A 17,818-nucleotide genomic window follows, 5' to 3' on the forward strand; every position below is an offset into this window, starting at 1 on the left:
TCCATCTCAGCCCCACAGATTTGGAACTCTCTGCCCGACGAGCTCCGGTTGGTCACCTCTATAGACTTGTTTAGGAAAAATTTGAAGACCTATCTTTTCCGACAAGCTTTCCCCCATGTTCCTTAATTATACCATCCTTCCTCCCCTTGTTGCACATTTGTTCGATCCAGCTATTGTTTGTATTGGGGTTTTTTGAAATGGTTTTATGATGTAATGTTTTAGGTTGTATTCTGAAGTTTTAATTGGTGCGGGAAGATTGTTGGATGTTACTGGGGATATATGTTGTTATTTCACTGTATTATTTTTGTATGTTGTGATCTGCTATGATCTACCCAGGAACAGCGGTATACAAATAAAATTTTATTATTATTATTATTATTAAAGCATCCCTGACAGATGGGCATCCAGCCTCTGTTTAAAGACCTCCAGGGAAGGAGACTCCACTACCCTCCAAGGGAATGTATTCCACTGTCGAACAGCCCTCATTGTCAGGAAGTTCCTCCTAATGTTGAGGTGGACTCTCTTTTCCTGTAGTTTGCATCCATTGTTCCGGGTCCTATTCTCTGGAGCAGCAGAAAACAAGCTTGCTCCCTGCTCAATATGACATCCCTTCAAATATTTAAACAGGACTATCATATCATCTCTTAACCTTCTCTTCTCCAGGCTAAACATCCCCAGCTCCCTAAGTCATCCGTGATAGGGCATGGTTTCCAGACCCTTCACCATTTTAGTTGCCCTCCTTTGGACACGATCCAGCTTTTCAACATCTTTTTTGAATTGGGGTGCCCAGAACTGGACACAGTATTCCAGGTGGGGCCTGACCAAAGCAGAATAGAGTGGCACTATTACTTCTCTTGATCTAGACACTATAGTTCTATTGATGCAGCCTAAAATTGCATTGGCCTTTTTAGGTGCCGCGTCACACTGTTGACTCATGTTCAACTTGTGGTCTACTTGGGATTCCAAGATCCCTTTCACATGTAGTCTCCTTAAGCCAGGTGTCCCCCATCCTCTATCTATGCATTTTGTTTTTCTGCCCTAAGTGCAGTACCTTACATTTTTCTGTGTAGAATATCATTTTGTTTGCTTTGGCCCAGCTTTCCAGTTTATTCAGGTCATTTTGAATTTGATCCTATACTCTGGGGTGTTAGCTGCAATTTGGTGTCATCTGCAAATGTGGTAAGTATGCCCCTAACTCTGTCATCCAAGTCATTGATAAAGATTTTGAATAGCACTGCAAGCCTCTTCTTCCCATGGGAAAAAACACCTCACTGGTATATAAGTCGACCCAGGATTTTAGGATCAATTTTGATGCATAAATTTCTTGACTTATAATTGAGTATATATGGTATGTTATATCTGAAACTTCATGATCTCAAAACTCACCGTCTTGGATATGTTCTGAGCAGCACGGATCTTGCGCAGTTTGATATAACCTGGATTCTTGCTGAGAGCTTCACCGATGTGAGGAACTGGCTAAGGCAGCATTTCTAATAGTTATGGAACTTGGCCCTCACCCTCCATTTTTTCCCCACCTTCTGGAACCCACCCAATACAAACCTGTAACATCTTGGAACTGTGTGCATCTAGCTATTACATACTGAGCAAGATCAAAAGACAGTCACTGAACAAAAGTACCCACTTCTCTGTTAGGGGTGGGGTGGGGAATGGACTCTAGCTGCTGCTTATTGTTTTGGCAGCTGTGCCCCCCCCCCCCCCCGGGAGAAAGGGAAAGAGCTGTTCCCTTTACAGAGGCAGGGCAGTACCCATTAAGGCTCACAAAGCTCAGAGTTCAGCAATTCTGGAAGACACTGTTTCTCACATTCTTGGGATAAATGTATCAGTTTGCCTCCCTAGGAGCAAAATAAGGATATCATTTTGGCAGCTGTAGCTTCCCCCTCAGCTTGAACAATCTTTTGCCTTTGTTCCTGTTTAGCTTTTTCTACCAGGAACTGAGCTCGTTGTGCCTCTTGCTGAGCTAGAGTGGAAAAGGAAAGAAAATCAATATCAAAGAGAATCCAGCAAAGCCTCCTCAAGACCATCTAGTCAAATCTTCCATACCATGATTTCTGTGGACTTTTGGCTCTTTAACAATTTACACTAAAGATGCCCTTCACTGGGTCAAATATTGACCCAGCTCATTAGTCTAGCAATCATCGTCATTTTATCATCATAATCATCATCAGGTCTAGCAATAACTCTCCAGGGTTATCAATATGAGTATTTCTTACATGGATTGATCTTGCGAGATTTGCAAGGACAGCATATGTCTACCACTTAGCTATGACGCCTACTTACAGCAGGGTTTACCCCCAGGTATATGTGTATGATATAGTCACCCTAATCTTTCTTAGGTGAGGAGTGGGCAATTGTGTGAGGCCAGAGGATTATTTTAGCCCTCAGGAGCTCCCACCACTTGAAAGAAATAGCAACAATTCCTTAAATGCCCTCTGGGGAATGGGAGGGGGAGCATTTTGGCCAGGCCTTTAGCCCTTCCTCAGCCATCTCAGGGTCAGAGAGAGCTTCCCCCCCCCAAAAAATAGTTTATTTCAGGGTTTTTTTTTTTTTTTAGCATTCTGAGTTTAAAATGTGACAAAATGCCACTCATGCCCAATAAAGAATATTTTGGGGCAAAAAAAACCCCTCCCAAACAAACAAACAATTTATTGGAAACTTTTCAAAAAAGTGAGATTCCCACTTTGCTCATTTCTGCTTGAAGCCATTACAGCTTCAGGGAAGGTGTCAAAACTGTAGCCTAGCTCTTAGTGAGGTGAAAAAACTTGTATCTGAGCTGTTATCACTTCAGAAAATAGATGAGGGTGACATAATGGAAATTTAAAATTTGTCAAAAGCATCTGCAGACTGTGAACTAGCATATTAGAGAGAGTGGGTTTATCCCACACTACTTTACTTTTTTATTTTTTATTTTCAGGGGTTATTATTTTTTAAAACCATTCCATTGTGCCACTCCACATGTGAAAACTGAAGCCAATACATACAGGCTGTTGCCATGCAGCAACATTAATGCACTTTGACACTGCTCTGTCACAGCTCCATTCTAGGGAATCCTAGAATTTGTAGTTTGTTGTGGCAGCTCTTTGACAGAGAAGGCTAAACATCTTACAAAACTACAAATCCCAGAATTCCATAGCATTGACCTATAGCAATAAAAGCAGTGTTAAACTGCATTAATTCTGCAGTGCAGCCTCAGATGAAAATCCACTGTATTTGTGAGAAATAAACTGTCAATGAAAGTGCACTGAAAATAATTTGGGTCTTAATCTCTGACCATTAAACCAGATTTTTCAACATGGACAACTGAAGTGCAATCATTTGATCCTATTTATTAGCTGATAGTGTACAATTACAGTGCAGCACTGGACTGTGCCCTTGTGCAACCAAATGTGCAAGAGCCTGTGCAGTCATGCACTTTTCAGGTGCAACCCTAACAGACTTTTTTTAAAATAAGACAATCAGCTATAAAAGACAACCCTCTTTTATTTGAAGTCGGATATAAACTCACCCACTTGCTTGGCCTCAACTGCTGCTGTATATTCCCTGCTGAAACTCAACTCTGTGATGGCTACATCATCCAGAATAAGGCTGAAATCCTTTGCCCGCTCTGTCAGCTCCCGACGGATAAGAAGAGATACCTAAAGTAACGATTGCAAAGTTCTTGGTCAAATTCAAAGATACAGCCGTGTTAGTCTGTAGAATCAGTGTGTAGAGAGATCTTGTAGCACCTTTGAGTCTAACCAAAAGAAAGAAGTCGGCAGCATGAGCTTTTATCGACTCCAGTCTCATGCTGCCAACTTGTTTCTTTTGGTTAGTCTCAAAGGTGCTAAAAGATCTCTCTACATAAAGTTCTTGGTCATCATATATCGCTATGACGAAGCCCAGGGAGCATCAACCCAGGAAGGGTCACAAATTCTTAGGAGTTCCAAGGATCCCAGCCATTCCTAGAAAATTCCTCAACCAACAACAAAGTTACTTGTAGTATGACTGATGTTCCCACTTTTTAAAGCCCATCTTCCTGTGAGTGGTGCGACCAGATCAATTAAACTTGTCTGTATGGGAAGGGAACAGACCTGAGCTCGTTGGGTAATGAGCTGTGAGGCATTAAACTTTGCCACTACACTTTTGAGCACTTCATTGACAATGGAAGGCAAGACTCGTTCTTCGTAGTCCAGGCCGAGGCGCTGGTATAAGCTGGGCAATTCTGCAGCATTGGGGCGTGACAAAACCCGTAAGGAGATGTTTACCATCTGCAGGTCTAGAAAAAGAATAAAAACAATGAGATTAGAATTTAGTTTTACTGTAATTTCCTGCTGATCCAGAGATGGGCTGCACCCTCAGTGCAGAAATAATCCAGTTTGATACCACTTTTAACTGTCTTGGTTCAATGTTATGGCATCAGAACTCTGACAGAAAAAGCTAAATGACTCGCAAGACTACAGTTCCTAGGATTCCATACAATTGAGCCATGGCAGTTAATGTGGTGTCAAACTGGATTACTTTTGCAGTGTGGGTGCAGCCTAGGACATTGGGCAATGGATTCAAACTACAGGAAAACTACAAACTACAGATTTCAGTTACGATGAATTTCCTGAGGGTAAGAGCTGTTTGACAATGGCGCACGCTGCCTTGGAGTGTAAAGGAGTCTCCTTCGTTGGAGATTATTATTAAAGAGGCTGGACTTCTGTCTGGATGGGGTATTTCTGTACAGCAGGAGGCTGAACTGGATGGCCCTTGTGATCTCTTCCAACTCTATGGTTCTAATTTTCTTAGATCTACCTCTCTTTCCAGCTCTGCCATAAACCATGACTTAATCAAGACAAAACTCACCACACATAGTGTTCTGAAACCCCTCTCCAGAACCACAAAGCCCTTCATGAAGTGACAACAGTAGGATGTAAATGTCTATATAGAGGGCAGTGTATCATCCTCAGACTGGGCAGACCCAAATTCAATCATCTGCTCTGTTAAAAAGCTTGCTGGGTAACTGTGAGCTACGCATCCCTCTTTTAGCCTAAGCCAACCTTCAAGATTATTGCAAAAGATAAAGGAGAAGACCACAAACTGTGTGAACTACCCTGAGTGTTTTGAAGGGTAAGGCACAAAGAAAAAAGGAGTTTGCACCTCTATATCCTCACCTTTGGAACCTGTTGGTGAGGAAATTTTCCGGGGCCGAGCTCGAATATCATAAATGACTGGATACTGGAACCAGGGAATTCTAGAGAGAAAAATAAACATATATAAAGATTCATTATACAGCACACATGATATTAAAAAACCCACCATTACCACTATTTAGAAAAAAAAATATTCAAATAGGTTCCTCACTTGGTGTGGGGGGAAAATTTGGCACAACATTTGACCAAGCAGTAAATTTTCATAAGACATTAAAGTGCCATACTAAATTCTACTGTTTGGTACATTAAAACAGCAAACTATCTACAGCATTTGAAAGTTTTACGTTTCACTTTTTCATGACAGCATATCCTCTAAAGCTTTCAGAACATCTTCAGCAGAGAAAAACCTTACTTCTTGAACATTGACAAGAGAAATTTGAACCATTTATTGATAATGGAAGACACAAATAATTTAAAAGGAATAATCTTAGCACTCTGAAATAATTTTAGGTAGACTTATTGTTTTATACATTTTTAACGAAGAATCTAAAGATACAGAATGGTGTTGGAAAACACTGATGTGGAATCACATCATTTTAGCCTTCCTTAACAAATGCGCTTCCTATAACATAACCCTAAAACATAACCAGGGAGCCCTGGTGGCGCAGTGGTTAAATGCCTGTACTGCAGCCATTCACTCAAGACCACAAGGTTGCGAGTTCAAGACCAGCAAAAGGGCCCAAGCTCGACTCAGGCTTGCATCCTTCCGAGGAGGGAGCTAAAATGAGTACCCAGACTGTTGGGGGCAAATTAGCTTACTTGCTGTTCACCGCTATGGTCTTTGGAATAGTGGTATATAAATAAAACAAATTATTAAATTATTAATTAAAATAAGTACCTGAAATGCAGTCCTTCTGAAAGAATGGTGTCCTGCTGAACCCCACCAATGCGATTGAAGAATATGGCTCTTTGGCCACCCTCCACTGTGGAAGTAAAGGCAAAAAAAACCAGTCGCAGTTTAACACCAAGCATAATACAGAAGCCAGACACATACAAAAGCCACAGAAATAACTTACCTGTAAAGACTGACTCGCGGATGCCATAGGCTGCAGCTCCAGCGCCCAAAAGCAGTTTTAAGGCAGTGCCCATCCCACGTGGGCCAGCAGGCAGGCGGCCTGCAAAGTCCTTCAGGCTCTGAGCCATGGCAACCTTGAAGAGAGACAGGGCCACAGAACGACAATTACAACATCGCATTCTGTGCATCCCTAACAATTTCGTGATCCAAACTTTTAAAACTTTGACCATGACTGTCAACAAAATACAGCCCCATTAGTGTGCTATGTGCACCACTTTTTCTCTCTATTTATAATTTATTCTGTAAATAGTTCATTTTTAAGGACGCACACACACACACACACACACACACACACTTAAATTTATGTGTGTCTTATTTGTAACTTTACATTTTAAACCACCCCAAGTCCCAGTTTTGGGGCGAAATATTCTACAAATTAATACAATTTCTAAAATTAGTAAGTGCTGAAGCCGAAAAAGAAAGCATGTGTTTTGGACAGTTTGCTATTAGTGAAAACATGGGGAAAGTTCCATTTTGAAGTAAGCAAAGGGATCTTGGGGCGCTTTTGAGACTCTCTGAACGAGGGAAGTTGGCAGCAGAAGTGTTCCTAGCCTCAAACCCACTTCCTCAGAGGCATTTGGTGGAGTGGAAAGCCAGGGGCAGAAGTCTTTGAGTCGTTTGTGTGTGAGGATGCCAATTCAGATTCAACACCCCAAATTCTTCACACACACACACACACACACACACACACGATTTTGAATTGAGATTCTCACACACCAGTGACTTATAGAGGTTTGTCCCTGGGTTTTGCACTCCACCGAATGCATGGGAGGAAGTGAGTTCAAGGCTAGGAAAGCTCCTGCTACCAAACTGTGTCATATTGGCCTGTTACAGACTGCCAAAATAAAGCTGCTTTGGGTCTCTTTGGAGGTATGCTATTTAAATGATGCCTGGGTCCTAAGAGTCCGGAGGTCGCGCCAAAGCCACACTCCATTCCTAAGCACAGGAGTGCAGCTTTGGTGCAGCTTCCGGACTCTTAGGATGCATGCATCATTTAAACAGCATACCTCCAAAGAGACCCAAAGCAGCTTTATTTTGGCAGTCTGTAACAGGCCTTAGTCTCAAAGGTGATGCAAGATGCCTTTGTTCAGTGATTTTCCAGACTAACACAACTAAGGATGAAGAAATAATCCAGGCCGACTCCACTTTAACTGCCGTGGTTCAATGCAATGGGATTCTGGGAACTGTAGTTTGTTGTGGCACCAGAGCTCTCTGACAGAGAATGCTGTGTTCCAGAGAACTACAGATCCCAGGATTCCATAGCCTAGAGACACGGCAGTTAAAGGAGGTGTCAGACTGGGTTGTCTGTGCACTGCAGACGCAGCCGGAAAGGTTGCAATGGGTACAGACTCAGAAGCCTGCAGTATTCTGGCATTTTCTGGGAGCAGCTCTTAAAATGTGGAGGTCTTTACTACGGAGGGATTCAAAGATATAGTCTGGACCCACACTGCAGAAAGAACTGCTTTAACTGCTATGGCTGAGTGCTGTGGAACTCTGGGGGCTGTAGTCTTGTAAGAGACATTTGGCCTTCTCTGTCAGAGAGCTCTGGTGCCACAATAAACTACAGTTCCCAGCATTCCCTAGCACTGCGCCAGGGCAGTTAAAGCGGTCTCAGAGTGGGTTATTTCTGCAGTGGGGACACAGCAGCCACGTGACAAGAGTTACACAAGAAGCCTCTGGCAGAAAAGCCTTCTGCACATGCCCCAAAGTCCTCTGTCCACTGACCCCGGGCCTCTTACTCTTCCTCCTTCTACTCCTCACCTTCTTCTGCTGCTCCTCCGGGGAGAGAAAAGTCCAGAAGGACACCGGAAGTGACGTCACCCGAACGACCCTCCACCTGAGAGAGACGCACGCGCCTAGCCCCAAACGCCCCTTTCCCAAAATGGCGGCCGGAAGTGAAACCTCCGCGCGACCATACCACTTCCGGGTGGATAGAGTGAGGCGAAACTCTGGCGCAGCTGTCTGTCTCTGTCCCTTTCCTAGCAGCCTGGCTCCTGGGAGCGGAAGTGTGTGAGAGAAGGGAACAGGAACCGGAAGTGGCGTCACGAGGAGGCTTCGAAGAAGCCTTCCATTGGCAACAGCAAGGCATCTCTTCGCAACGTGGGGCCGAGATGGCGGACCCAGCGGCCAGGAAGCGCCCGGCTGAAGGGGGCGGAGGGGAGGATAGAGGGCCGGAGCAGCGCAGAGCCGGACAGAGGCGGCTGCTGGTGGTCCTGGAGGGGGCCTCGCTGGAGACCGTCAAGGTGAGGGAGAGCATGCCCCGGTGAAGGGAAAGCGCAGTTGCGGCTGCGATTTGAGGGTCAGGCTGCATGATTACCTGGGGCTCTAGAGAGGAATAAGCCCTGGAATCATAGAACCATAGAACTGGGAGGGACCCCAAGAATGGCCACCTAGTCCAACCCCTTTATTCTGCCATGCAGGAACTCTCAATCAAAGCATCCCTGACAGATGGCCCTCCAGCCTCTGCTTAAAGACCTCCAAGGAGGGAGATTCCACTACACTCCAAGGAAGGAGTTTGTTCCACTGTCGAACAGCCCTTAACTGTTCAAGAAGTTCCTGCTAATGTTTGGGTGGAATCTCTTTTCCTGTAGCTTGCATCCATTGCTCCGGGTCCTGTTCTCTGGAGCAGCAGAAAACAAGCTTGCTCCCTCCTCAATATGACATCCCTTCAAGTATTTAAACAGGGCTATCATATCACCTCTTAACCTTCTCTTCTCCCAGTTAAACATCCCCAGTTCCCTGAGTCCTTCCTCATAGGGCATGGTTTCCAGACCCTTCACCATTTTAGTCTCCCTCCTCTGGACACACTCAGTGATCGATACGTTTTCTTGGAATCCCACATGAATTCCAGTACCTCCAGTACCTAAGGAACCCAGCCTCTCTTGCACGACTGTTTCATGTGCCTTAACCTCTGGATGCATTGCTAAGGGGGGGGGGGGGGGGGGGGGGGGCTTAATCGGGTGGCGGCAGCAGGTTATTTAGATAAAAGGTGGTTTCTAAGTTCCTCCAGTTTAGCAGGAGAGGAGGGGGACCCATAGAGAAGCCTCACGTGGTTCTTCCAATGTCAGTTGACTATAGAGTTGTGCTGGAGGACCTAGAAATTCCTAGAGAGAACACCCCTTTAGGCATTTGTGGGACCTCTACTGTGATTCTGTGGTCAATTTCTGGCAGAGGTTGACCATAGAATTGCACTGGAGGACCTAGAGATTCCCAGAGAGGTGTTTTCAAAGTAAAAACACCTCTCTGGTGTTTGTGGTCTTTCCATTTTCCATAGGGGCCATGCTCCCTTAACCCTTGCAAACGTGGAGACCCCTCTGTATTAGCATTCAGCAACAGTATGCCACTTGGGCAGTATGTGGAGGAGGTTTGGGGTTGAGGACTGAATGATGTCAAGCCTTGCTCTCTACTCCACCTGAACCCAGGAGCTGGTGTAGCCCTCCTTAAACAAGGATCATAGTCATAGAGTTGGAAGAGACTGCAAGGGCCATCCAGTCCAACCCCCTGCCATGCAGGAAATCCAAATCAAATCATCCCCGACAGATGGCCATCTAGCCTCTGTTTAAAGACCTCCAAGGAAGGAGCGTGTTCCACTGTTGGACAGCCCTTACTGTCAGGAAGTTCTTCCTAATGTTGAGGTGGAGGCAATATACTCTTGTGGTGTGCCTTCCAGCTGTTTCCAACTTATGGCAACCTTAAAGTCTCACTTAGGGTAACCCTGACATGAGGTTTTCTGGGGCTGAGTGTGTGTGATATTTCAAAGCCCTGATCTCCAGAGTTGTAGTCCAATGCTCAAAGCACACTGGGCAATATAACCTCTATCAAAATGCCAGTGGCTGAAGCACAGTTGGCTCAGAAGCCTGGCTTAGCTATGTATTCCTTCTTTGGGTAGGACGTCAGGACAGGAAAAGCAGGGTAATGCGAAGGGCCTGGACCTGACACATTTGGGTCGGGAAACTAGATCCACATCCTTAGTTCACTAGATGCACGCTGAATCTGAACCAGGAGAACAGTTCTTAGCCTTTCTGTAACTCCATATTACAGAGGCACAGCTATATTAAATTTATTTAGCAAAGTGGCAGAGTAATCGGACTTCTTCAACTGTGGTATTTAGATATTAGTTCCTTTTTTCTACCTATTTTCATTATTGTTTTAAGTGGTTTTGTATGCTTCATTGTAATTACTTTCAGTACACTTGTGTAGAAAAGTGGACTAGAAGCTAACAAATAACAACATTTGTGGGTCTAGGTTGGGAAGACATATGAACTGTTGAACTGTGACAAGCATAAATCATTGCTTCTGCGAAGTGGCCGGGACCCTGGAACGGTTCGACCGGACATTGCACACCAGGTACTTTCATGTATTTACTAGACAGTAATAGTTTGTGTGATGCTTAGCCACTGTGTACTGTTGTTGTTTAGGCAACATGATCTTGTAGCACCTTTGAGACTAACTGAAAGAAAGACGCTGATAGCATGAGCTTTCGTAAGACTTGAATGTACTTCCTCGGGTGCCTGAGTGGAAGTCCAGAGGCAGACCTATATGAGCCTGTTGCGTGTGAGAATGTCAATCGGAATTTAAAACCTTGTGCATGTGATGAAGGGGACCTATCACCTTTCTTGGCAAGATTGCCTTTGGTTTCCTCTGAGGCTGAGAGAATGTTAAAAAAAACCTCTCTAGACCCCCTGACTTACAACAACTACCGGCCTGTATCACTGCTGCCATTTTTGGGGAAGGTGATCGAGAGAGCGGTCGCCTTCCAGCTTCAATAGATCTTGGATGAAACAGATTTTCTGGACCCATTTCAAACCGGCTTCTGGGCGGGCCATGGAGTTGAGACTGCTACAGTTGCCTTAGTTGATGATCTCCGTCTCGGCATCGACAGGGGAAGCGTGTCCCTGTTAGTGCTTTTGGACATCTCAGCGGCTTTCGATACCATTGACCATGGTATCCTTCTGGAACGCCTGAGGGAGCTGGGTATCAGGGGCACTGCGCTCCAGTGTTTCCGTTCCTACCTCTCGGGTAGATTCCAGATGGTGCAGCTGGGGGACGTGTGCTCCGATAAGAGGGCCCTTACATCTGGTGTCCCTCAAGGTGCCATTCTGTCCCCCATGCTATTTAACATTTACATGAAACCGCTGGGAGAGATCATCTGGAGACACAGGGCGTGGTGTTATCAGTACACTGATGACACCCAAATATATTTCTCTGTGTCCCCGACTGATGCAGTAACTAGGAATGGCATCTCTCCTCTAAATGCCTGCTTGGAGTCGGTAATGGGTTGGATGAGGGAAAACAAACTCAGTGTCAATCCAGAGAAAACGGAAGTGCTCGTGATAGGTTCCCCGGGTCTGGGCAATGAGATCTGTCACCCGGTCCTGAACAGGGTCACGCTCTCCTTTAAGGACTCGGTTCGCAGCTTGGGAGTGCTCCTGGACTCATCGCTCCAGCTAACATCTCAGGTGGATGCGACGGTCAGGAGCGCTTGTTATCAGCTTCGGCTGATACGCCAGCTGCGTCCCTACCTGAACCGGAGAGACCTTAAAACTGTAGTACATGCTCTGGTAACCTCTCGATTGGATTTCTGCAATGCTCTCTACATGGGGCAACCTTTGTACCAAACCCGGAAGCTACAGTTAGTGCAGAATATGGCAGTGAGACTGGTCGCTGGTTGTTCCAGGTCTGACCATATAACACCCATCTTGAAAGATCTTCATTGGCTGCCTATTCGCTTCCAGGCTCAATACAAGGTGTTGGTAATGACCTATAAAGCCCTAAATGGCTTGGGCCCAGGGTACTTGGAGGACTGCCTCTCCCCATATAATCTGCCCCGCACACTCAGATCAACAGGGATGAAATTGTTGGAGGTCCCAGCGACACGCTATGTGAGGACCTCACAGAGGGCATTCTCTATCGTGGCCCCTAGATCTTGGAATAGTCTCCCAGATGAGCTCCGCTCCACCACATCCTTAGCTCTTTTTAAAAAGAACCTGAAGACGTATTTTTTCTCCCAAGCCTTCCCACTGTGAAAAATCTTTTCCTCTTACCCCTTTTCAGCGATGACCCTGGAATGTATATTTCGACTTCCCCTTCTATCTGGCCCTTTTGTTGTTATTATTATTATTATGCTGGTTTTAATGCTGTTTTTAATTGATTTTATTGAAATGTTCTTATACATAACTGTTTGCCGCTTTGATCAAATTTTGGAAAAGCGGGTTACAAATAAACTATATTATTATTATTATGTGACTTGCCCAAGGTTTCCCTGACCCAGCAGGGATTTGAACCCTGGTCTCCAGAGTTGCAGTCCAACGTTCAAGCCACTGCACTGCATTTGCTCCTCGTCCAGTCATTTACGAAATAGTATCCCTTTTGTTCTCAGGAGAATGCCATTAAAATGGTGTCGACAGTTTTATTTCTGTTTCAAATCACAAGTCTTCATAATCATTTTATTCTTTTTGTTGAAAATAATTTGTGTATCTGCTTGCTTGTTCTTCAGAGTGCCCTTTCTAATATTCAGAAGTCATTGTTACCTAGTTATTTCTTTCCTTGTTAAAATAGCTTAATGTTTGCTTTCCCCACTTTCCCCCAGAGCCTCCTGATGCTCATGGACAGTCCTTTGAACAGAGCTGGTCTTCTCCAGGTTTATATACACACAGAAAAGAATGTTCTGATCGAAGTTAACCCCCAGACAAGAATCCCTCGTACTTTTGATCGCTTCTGTGGCCTGATGGGTAAGAATATATGACCCATATTTCCCCCCTCATAAAATGCTCCAGTGAAAAGATTCTAAGGCCTGTTACAGACTGCCAAAATAAAGCTGCTTCGGGTCTCTTTGGAGGTATGCTGTTTAAATGATGCATGCATCCTAAGAATCCGGAAGCGGCACCAAAGCTGCACTCCAGTGCTTAGGAATGGAGTGTGGCTTTGGCGCGACCTCCGGACTCTTAGGACCCATGCATCATTTAAACAGCATATCTCCAAAGAGACCCGAAGCAGCTTTATTTTGGCAGTCTGTAACAGGCCATTGTTGTCAAGCCTCTTTTACTTGTTAATCACTTTTCACTCTATAATAATGTATACATGGCTGTTGCGTTTCCTGAGGGGGCACTGGAAGGTAGCTCATACAGATGGAAGATAACTCTTGCTACGTATGTATGCACCTTCCTTCCGCCTGCGGAGATAACACATTTTATGCCCCAGCACTAGGTAAGAAGGGTTGGAAGAGAAACAAGCATGCGAGAAACTATTGATGCTGTGAAGGTCTTTTCAGTAGCTCTGCCTTGCAGGTAACTTTAATTAGCCCCCAGCCTTTCAGTGTGGTAATGTCACACTGATAAAAGGATCACCTTCACTGAGCAAAGTAAAAGGTTAATTTGGCTTGCATGGAAAGTTTATGCAGTGCCTAAAACTAGGAGCTAAAGTAGGATTAATGGGATGACAACATACAAAGCAAGAGAATTGGGAACTATGTACTAAGAAGAAGTCTAAGGGCAGGCTAAAGGGAGCATAAAGGAAACTGAGGACAAAAATGGATAGCGATAATCTGAGATCAGGACAAAGATAAATGTTAAGTAGAAGGTAGACTGAGCCCTGGGGCCTATGACGATATGCAAAGATATATTTGTACACATTCGTTTTAACTTTTTAAAAAGAAGTTTGGATTTTCAGCACGCCAGTAGATAAAACAAGTTGGTGGTTTATTAATACAGTGGGACCTTGGTATCTGCTAGTTTGATTCCTGGAGCCCCTGTGGATACAAAATCAGTGGATGCTTAAGTACCATGATATACAATGGGGTAGGAAAGTGGTGCAAAATCAAGGGTTTGCTTTTTGGATTTTTAAAAATATATATATTTTCAAGCCATGGATGGTTGAAGCTGTGGTTATGGGGAGTCGACTGTATAGCTCGAGTGAGAGCCTCATGAACACATGTAGCAATCTGATAATTTAAGAACTTTAAGAGCCATGTTAGATCAGACCCAAGCCATATTTCGCTGTGGGTTATAAAGTCACAGACAGCTTGGTTCTAGGCTATCTGAAAGACTGCATCTCACAATATGACCCCTGCCTTGGCTCTGAGATCTTCAGGGGAAGTTTTTTCCCCTATGAATTATTTTGGAGAGTTTTAATCCCATGTTTTTGAACAATAACTTTTTACATGATTTTGCTTCTTTTTATAAATGTATTAAACTGTTTTAATTTTTGTAAGTTGCCTTGAGTTCCAATATTGGGCAAAAGGCAGGTTTTAAATGAATAAATAGTAATATCTGGCCCATTATTCTCTTCACATAGTGGCCAGTCAGTTGCCCATGGGAAGCTCACTAATAGAAGTACAGTTGTACCCTTCATTGTGCTGTGCAGCTACTGATATACTGAGGCATAATTACTCTTATGCTGTAGGTGACTTTTAGCCATCCTGACCAGTAGTCATCATGATAACAGGATAACAGGAGGTGGGTTAACTGCACAAATAGTTGTTCCAAGTTTGTATTCTACCCCATTCTGTTCCACTTGCTCTCTGGTAATTAATCTTGAGCTGAAGGCTACATAAACTATTGAAGTGTCCATAAGAAAGGGGTGGGGAAATGTTTGCCTTCAAAGTATCAGTCCTAGCCAGACTGGCCAGTGATCAAGTATGATAGGGGTTGCAGTCAAGTAGTACCTGTTGGGCCAGATACAATCCTTGTTCTGAAGCAACCCCGCTGTACATATGTTCCATCAAATGAAACTCCTGGAACTACAAAAAATGAATACTGCCCAATACCTATTGAGTTGCATGTTGTGGCTGGTGAGCTTTACAAAACTTGTGCAAGACTGTTCCAGAGGAAAGTTGAGTAGGCTACAACAGGAAGAAAGATAGGTGCAGTGCACCTGTCTTAGAGGCACACCTCTGTTTCATAACTAATATAAGCATCTTGCATCTCTCTCTTCTTAGTTCAGTTGTTACATAAATTCAGTGTCAGAGCTGCAGATGGACCACAGAAATTATTAAAGGTAATAATTTAACTAGTGTACTGTGATTCTTTGTGAAGTGATTGCTGCTATTTCTGTTCTAATCATATTTTTCTTTGATAGGTAATTAAGAATCCAGTGACAGATCATCTTCCTGTGGGATGTACAAAGATTGGCACATCCTTTTCAGTTCCTACTGTGACAGATATGCGCGATCTAGTGCCAACTGCAGACCCCATAGCTATTGTTGTGGGAGCTTTTGCCCACGGCTCGGTAAGGGTTGTGGATAACAATGCATTGCAAAGTAGAGATCAAGTATCCTGCAGTGGCAGGATGCTACAAATGCTATACAATTATAGGACAATAATGCTGTGTATTTTAGGCATATTCTAAGTACTGTGCTAATATTACACAAAGCAGTACTGTTAGGGCATGGGAAACTGCCTGATACCAAACTAGACCATTAGTCTATCTACATCTGCTTGCTCTGCAGTGACTGGCAGTGGTTCCACGGTTGTTTACAATTATGGCAACCTTATCATGGGGTTTTCTTCATAGAAATTGTTGAAAGGGGATTTGCCTGAGGCTATAGGAGCGGGGATTACCCAGTCACCCTATAGGCTTCCTTGGCTGAGCGGGGATTCAGAACCTAGTCTCCCAGTGTCCTAGTTCAACAATCCAACCATTATACCACAGTCGCTCCTCTTAGTTCTACAGTAGGGGCGAGCAAAGTGCATCCTGGGGCCAAATGTGGCTCCCAGAGCTGTTTTTGCAGCCCTTGAGCCACTAAACCAGCTATTTTCTGGCCAAAAAGGGTTCAACTATCCCTCTTACAAAGAAAGCATGTTTTCAATTGGTTTTCAATAAACAAATTTATATTTGTTTAATATAAAACAAAACAAAACCTGTTTTTTAAAACTAGAAACTGACTTGACCACTTCCAATCTTGATGCATTTTAGCAATTTCTATGGCTGATGGGAATCCCAGAGTGAATAATTGACCCTGGACTCACTACACCCTGTTCTATAGGGAATAAAGGTCTATTGATGATAATTGCACTGCACTGGGCCCTTGGCATCTGCTGGGGTTTGGTTTCAGGAGCCCCCGTGGATACCAAAATCCATGGATGTTCAAGTTCCATTAAATATAGTGACAGTCAAATGGTGCTGCTTATACAAAATGGCAAAATCAAAGTTTTCTTTTTGGAATTTATATCTTTAAAATATTTTCATGAACATTTGAAAAAGTGGCTATGGAGGGTTGGCTGTATATTGAAGCTAATTATTTTTCTTTTGCAGGTTAATGTTGACTACACTGAGAAAATGATTTCAATCAGCAATTATCCACTGTCTGCTGCTTTGACTTGTGCCAAGATTACCACAGCTTTTGAAGAAGTGTGGGGGGTAGTGTGAGGTTGCCAATATTGATTTCATTTGGTTGGACTTGATCTGCTGACATCATGTTCTAAGGTGGCGTCTACACATTGCATTCCTTGTTTGGGGGAATTATAAGAACCTTAATGTTCCTTTGTTCTTTTTTGTAGCAAATAAACTTTTTTCTAATGAAATTCGGTGTGTCTCTACCTCTAAGGGTACATAGCCAGGCTGGCAGTTTTTTGCTCGCTGAACCTGGCTAAAATTTCAACAGTCCATTTGAAACTGAATCTCCGTTCTCAATAGGATAGTAAAGACATGTTTGGAATAATTTGAACAGTGGCATAGTTCTCCCTTACTTTCCCAGACTAAATAGCTCAGGAGTGCGAATTGTTAAAATGGACGCTTTAGCTGAAGTATTCATTAACAGTAGGACTGTTACTTTTTCTAACCCATTTATAGCAGGAAAGTTTTACTGTCATATCTTTGCCTTTGTCTGCTGACTTAAAATACATCACAGTATACCTTAGATTCATGGAACAGAGGGAATCATCTGCTCTCCTGAGTACATCCTTCATACTCTTGCTGGCAAGCAATCCTGGTTAGTTTTTTTTTTCTTGATCAAGAGTGAGAATGAGGTAGTGTCTTCAAGGCTATCCCATCTCTACCGCACACAAGCCATTGTTCCTCTTTTATGGGCCTGCTTGTTGGGCTTGGCTGCTCATTTCCATTTTGAATGACTGCAACTTCATTGGTTGAGCCAGTTAATGCTTTCTGACATTTGGATGGGAGACCACTAGGGAGTACCAGGTGGTGTAGGCACAACTCTCTCTCTGTGCACTTTTTGCCTACGAAAATCCTATGAAATTTATGGGGACTTGAACGCACATACAGATATATACACACACAAGGAAAGAGCAGGACTATACTTTTGTCCTACTTATGTGTCCTTTCTTGCATGCTTTGTGGGTTGTTTTTTTTTCTGGATGTGTTTCCTGGCTGAGACAATGCCTTCTGTTCTGGTATGATAAAACTGGATTTGAGTCCATGGTTTTGTTTTTGGTGTTTGAACCCCATTTTTGCCTTGTAATCAGATGATTAGGCAACTTGCTCATCTCCCACCATTCTCGACTTCTGTGGAACAGCCATGTAGTGAATGGGCATGATCCCTTATGCAGTAGTAGACATTGTCCACAACACATACTCAAATTCTGAACATACTCAT

At 43.7% G+C, this 17,818-nt stretch overlaps 2 protein-coding genes across 5 annotated transcripts in view; one reads left to right on the forward strand and one right to left on the reverse strand.

The window, feature by feature from the left end:
• PHB2 (prohibitin 2) overlaps nt 1–8,166 on the reverse strand; it is a 13,229-nt gene extending 5,063 nt beyond the window's left edge. Inside the window, exons 1-8 of one of the 3 annotated variants that reach the window (XM_042448296.1) lie at nt 8,029–8,164; nt 6,209–6,341; nt 6,031–6,115; nt 5,154–5,233; nt 4,089–4,273; nt 3,524–3,653; nt 1,875–1,978; nt 1,387–1,464 (exon numbers count right to left, since the gene is read on the reverse strand). In XM_042448296.1, the coding sequence (XP_042304230.1) occupies nt 1,387–1,464; nt 1,875–1,978; nt 3,524–3,653; nt 4,089–4,273; nt 5,154–5,233; nt 6,031–6,115; nt 6,209–6,335 (789 nt within the window). In that variant the 5' untranslated portion in view covers nt 6,336–6,341; nt 8,029–8,164. The other 2 variants (XM_042448297.1, XM_042448298.1) reach the window with 2 other exon arrangements.
• A 62-nt stretch (nt 8,167–8,228) lies between these two features.
• EMG1 (EMG1 N1-specific pseudouridine methyltransferase) lies at nt 8,229–17,271 on the forward strand. Of its 2 annotated transcripts, XM_042448301.1 has the most exons (6): nt 8,229–8,510; nt 10,513–10,614; nt 12,857–12,998; nt 15,203–15,261; nt 15,343–15,492; nt 16,519–17,271. In XM_042448301.1, the coding sequence occupies exons 1-6, from the start codon at nt 8,379–8,381 to the stop codon at nt 16,630–16,632; spliced, it is 699 nt and encodes a 232-aa protein (XP_042304235.1). In that variant the 5' UTR covers nt 8,229–8,378; the 3' UTR covers nt 16,633–17,271. The 2 variants fall into 2 exon arrangements, with proteins under 2 accessions (XP_042304235.1, XP_042304234.1); XM_042448300.1 differs by having other exon boundaries at nt 15,343–17,271.
• The last annotated feature ends 547 nt before the right edge of the window (nt 17,272–17,818 follow it).

The sequence above is a fragment of the Sceloporus undulatus genome, chromosome 2, assembly GCF_019175285.1.
Source record: "Sceloporus undulatus isolate JIND9_A2432 ecotype Alabama chromosome 2, SceUnd_v1.1, whole genome shotgun sequence".
Taxonomy (NCBI): Eukaryota; Metazoa; Chordata; class Lepidosauria; order Squamata; family Phrynosomatidae; genus Sceloporus; species Sceloporus undulatus.

What these genes read in the sequence shown, in the direction of transcription:
- EMG1 (XM_042448300.1), top strand. Translation starts at nt 8,379, where the DNA reads ATGGCGGACCCAGCGGCCAGGAAGCGCCCGGCTGAAGGGGGCGGAGGG. An exon ending in CCTCGCTGGAGACCGTCAAG is followed by an intron (nt 8,511 to 10,512) that starts GTGAGGGAGAGC and finishes TTGTGGGTCTAG; the next exon opens with GTTGGGAAGACATATGAACT. An exon ending in GACCACAGAAATTATTAAAG is followed by an intron (nt 15,262 to 15,342) that starts GTAATAATTTAA and finishes TTTCTTTGATAG; the next exon opens with GTAATTAAGAATCCAGTGAC.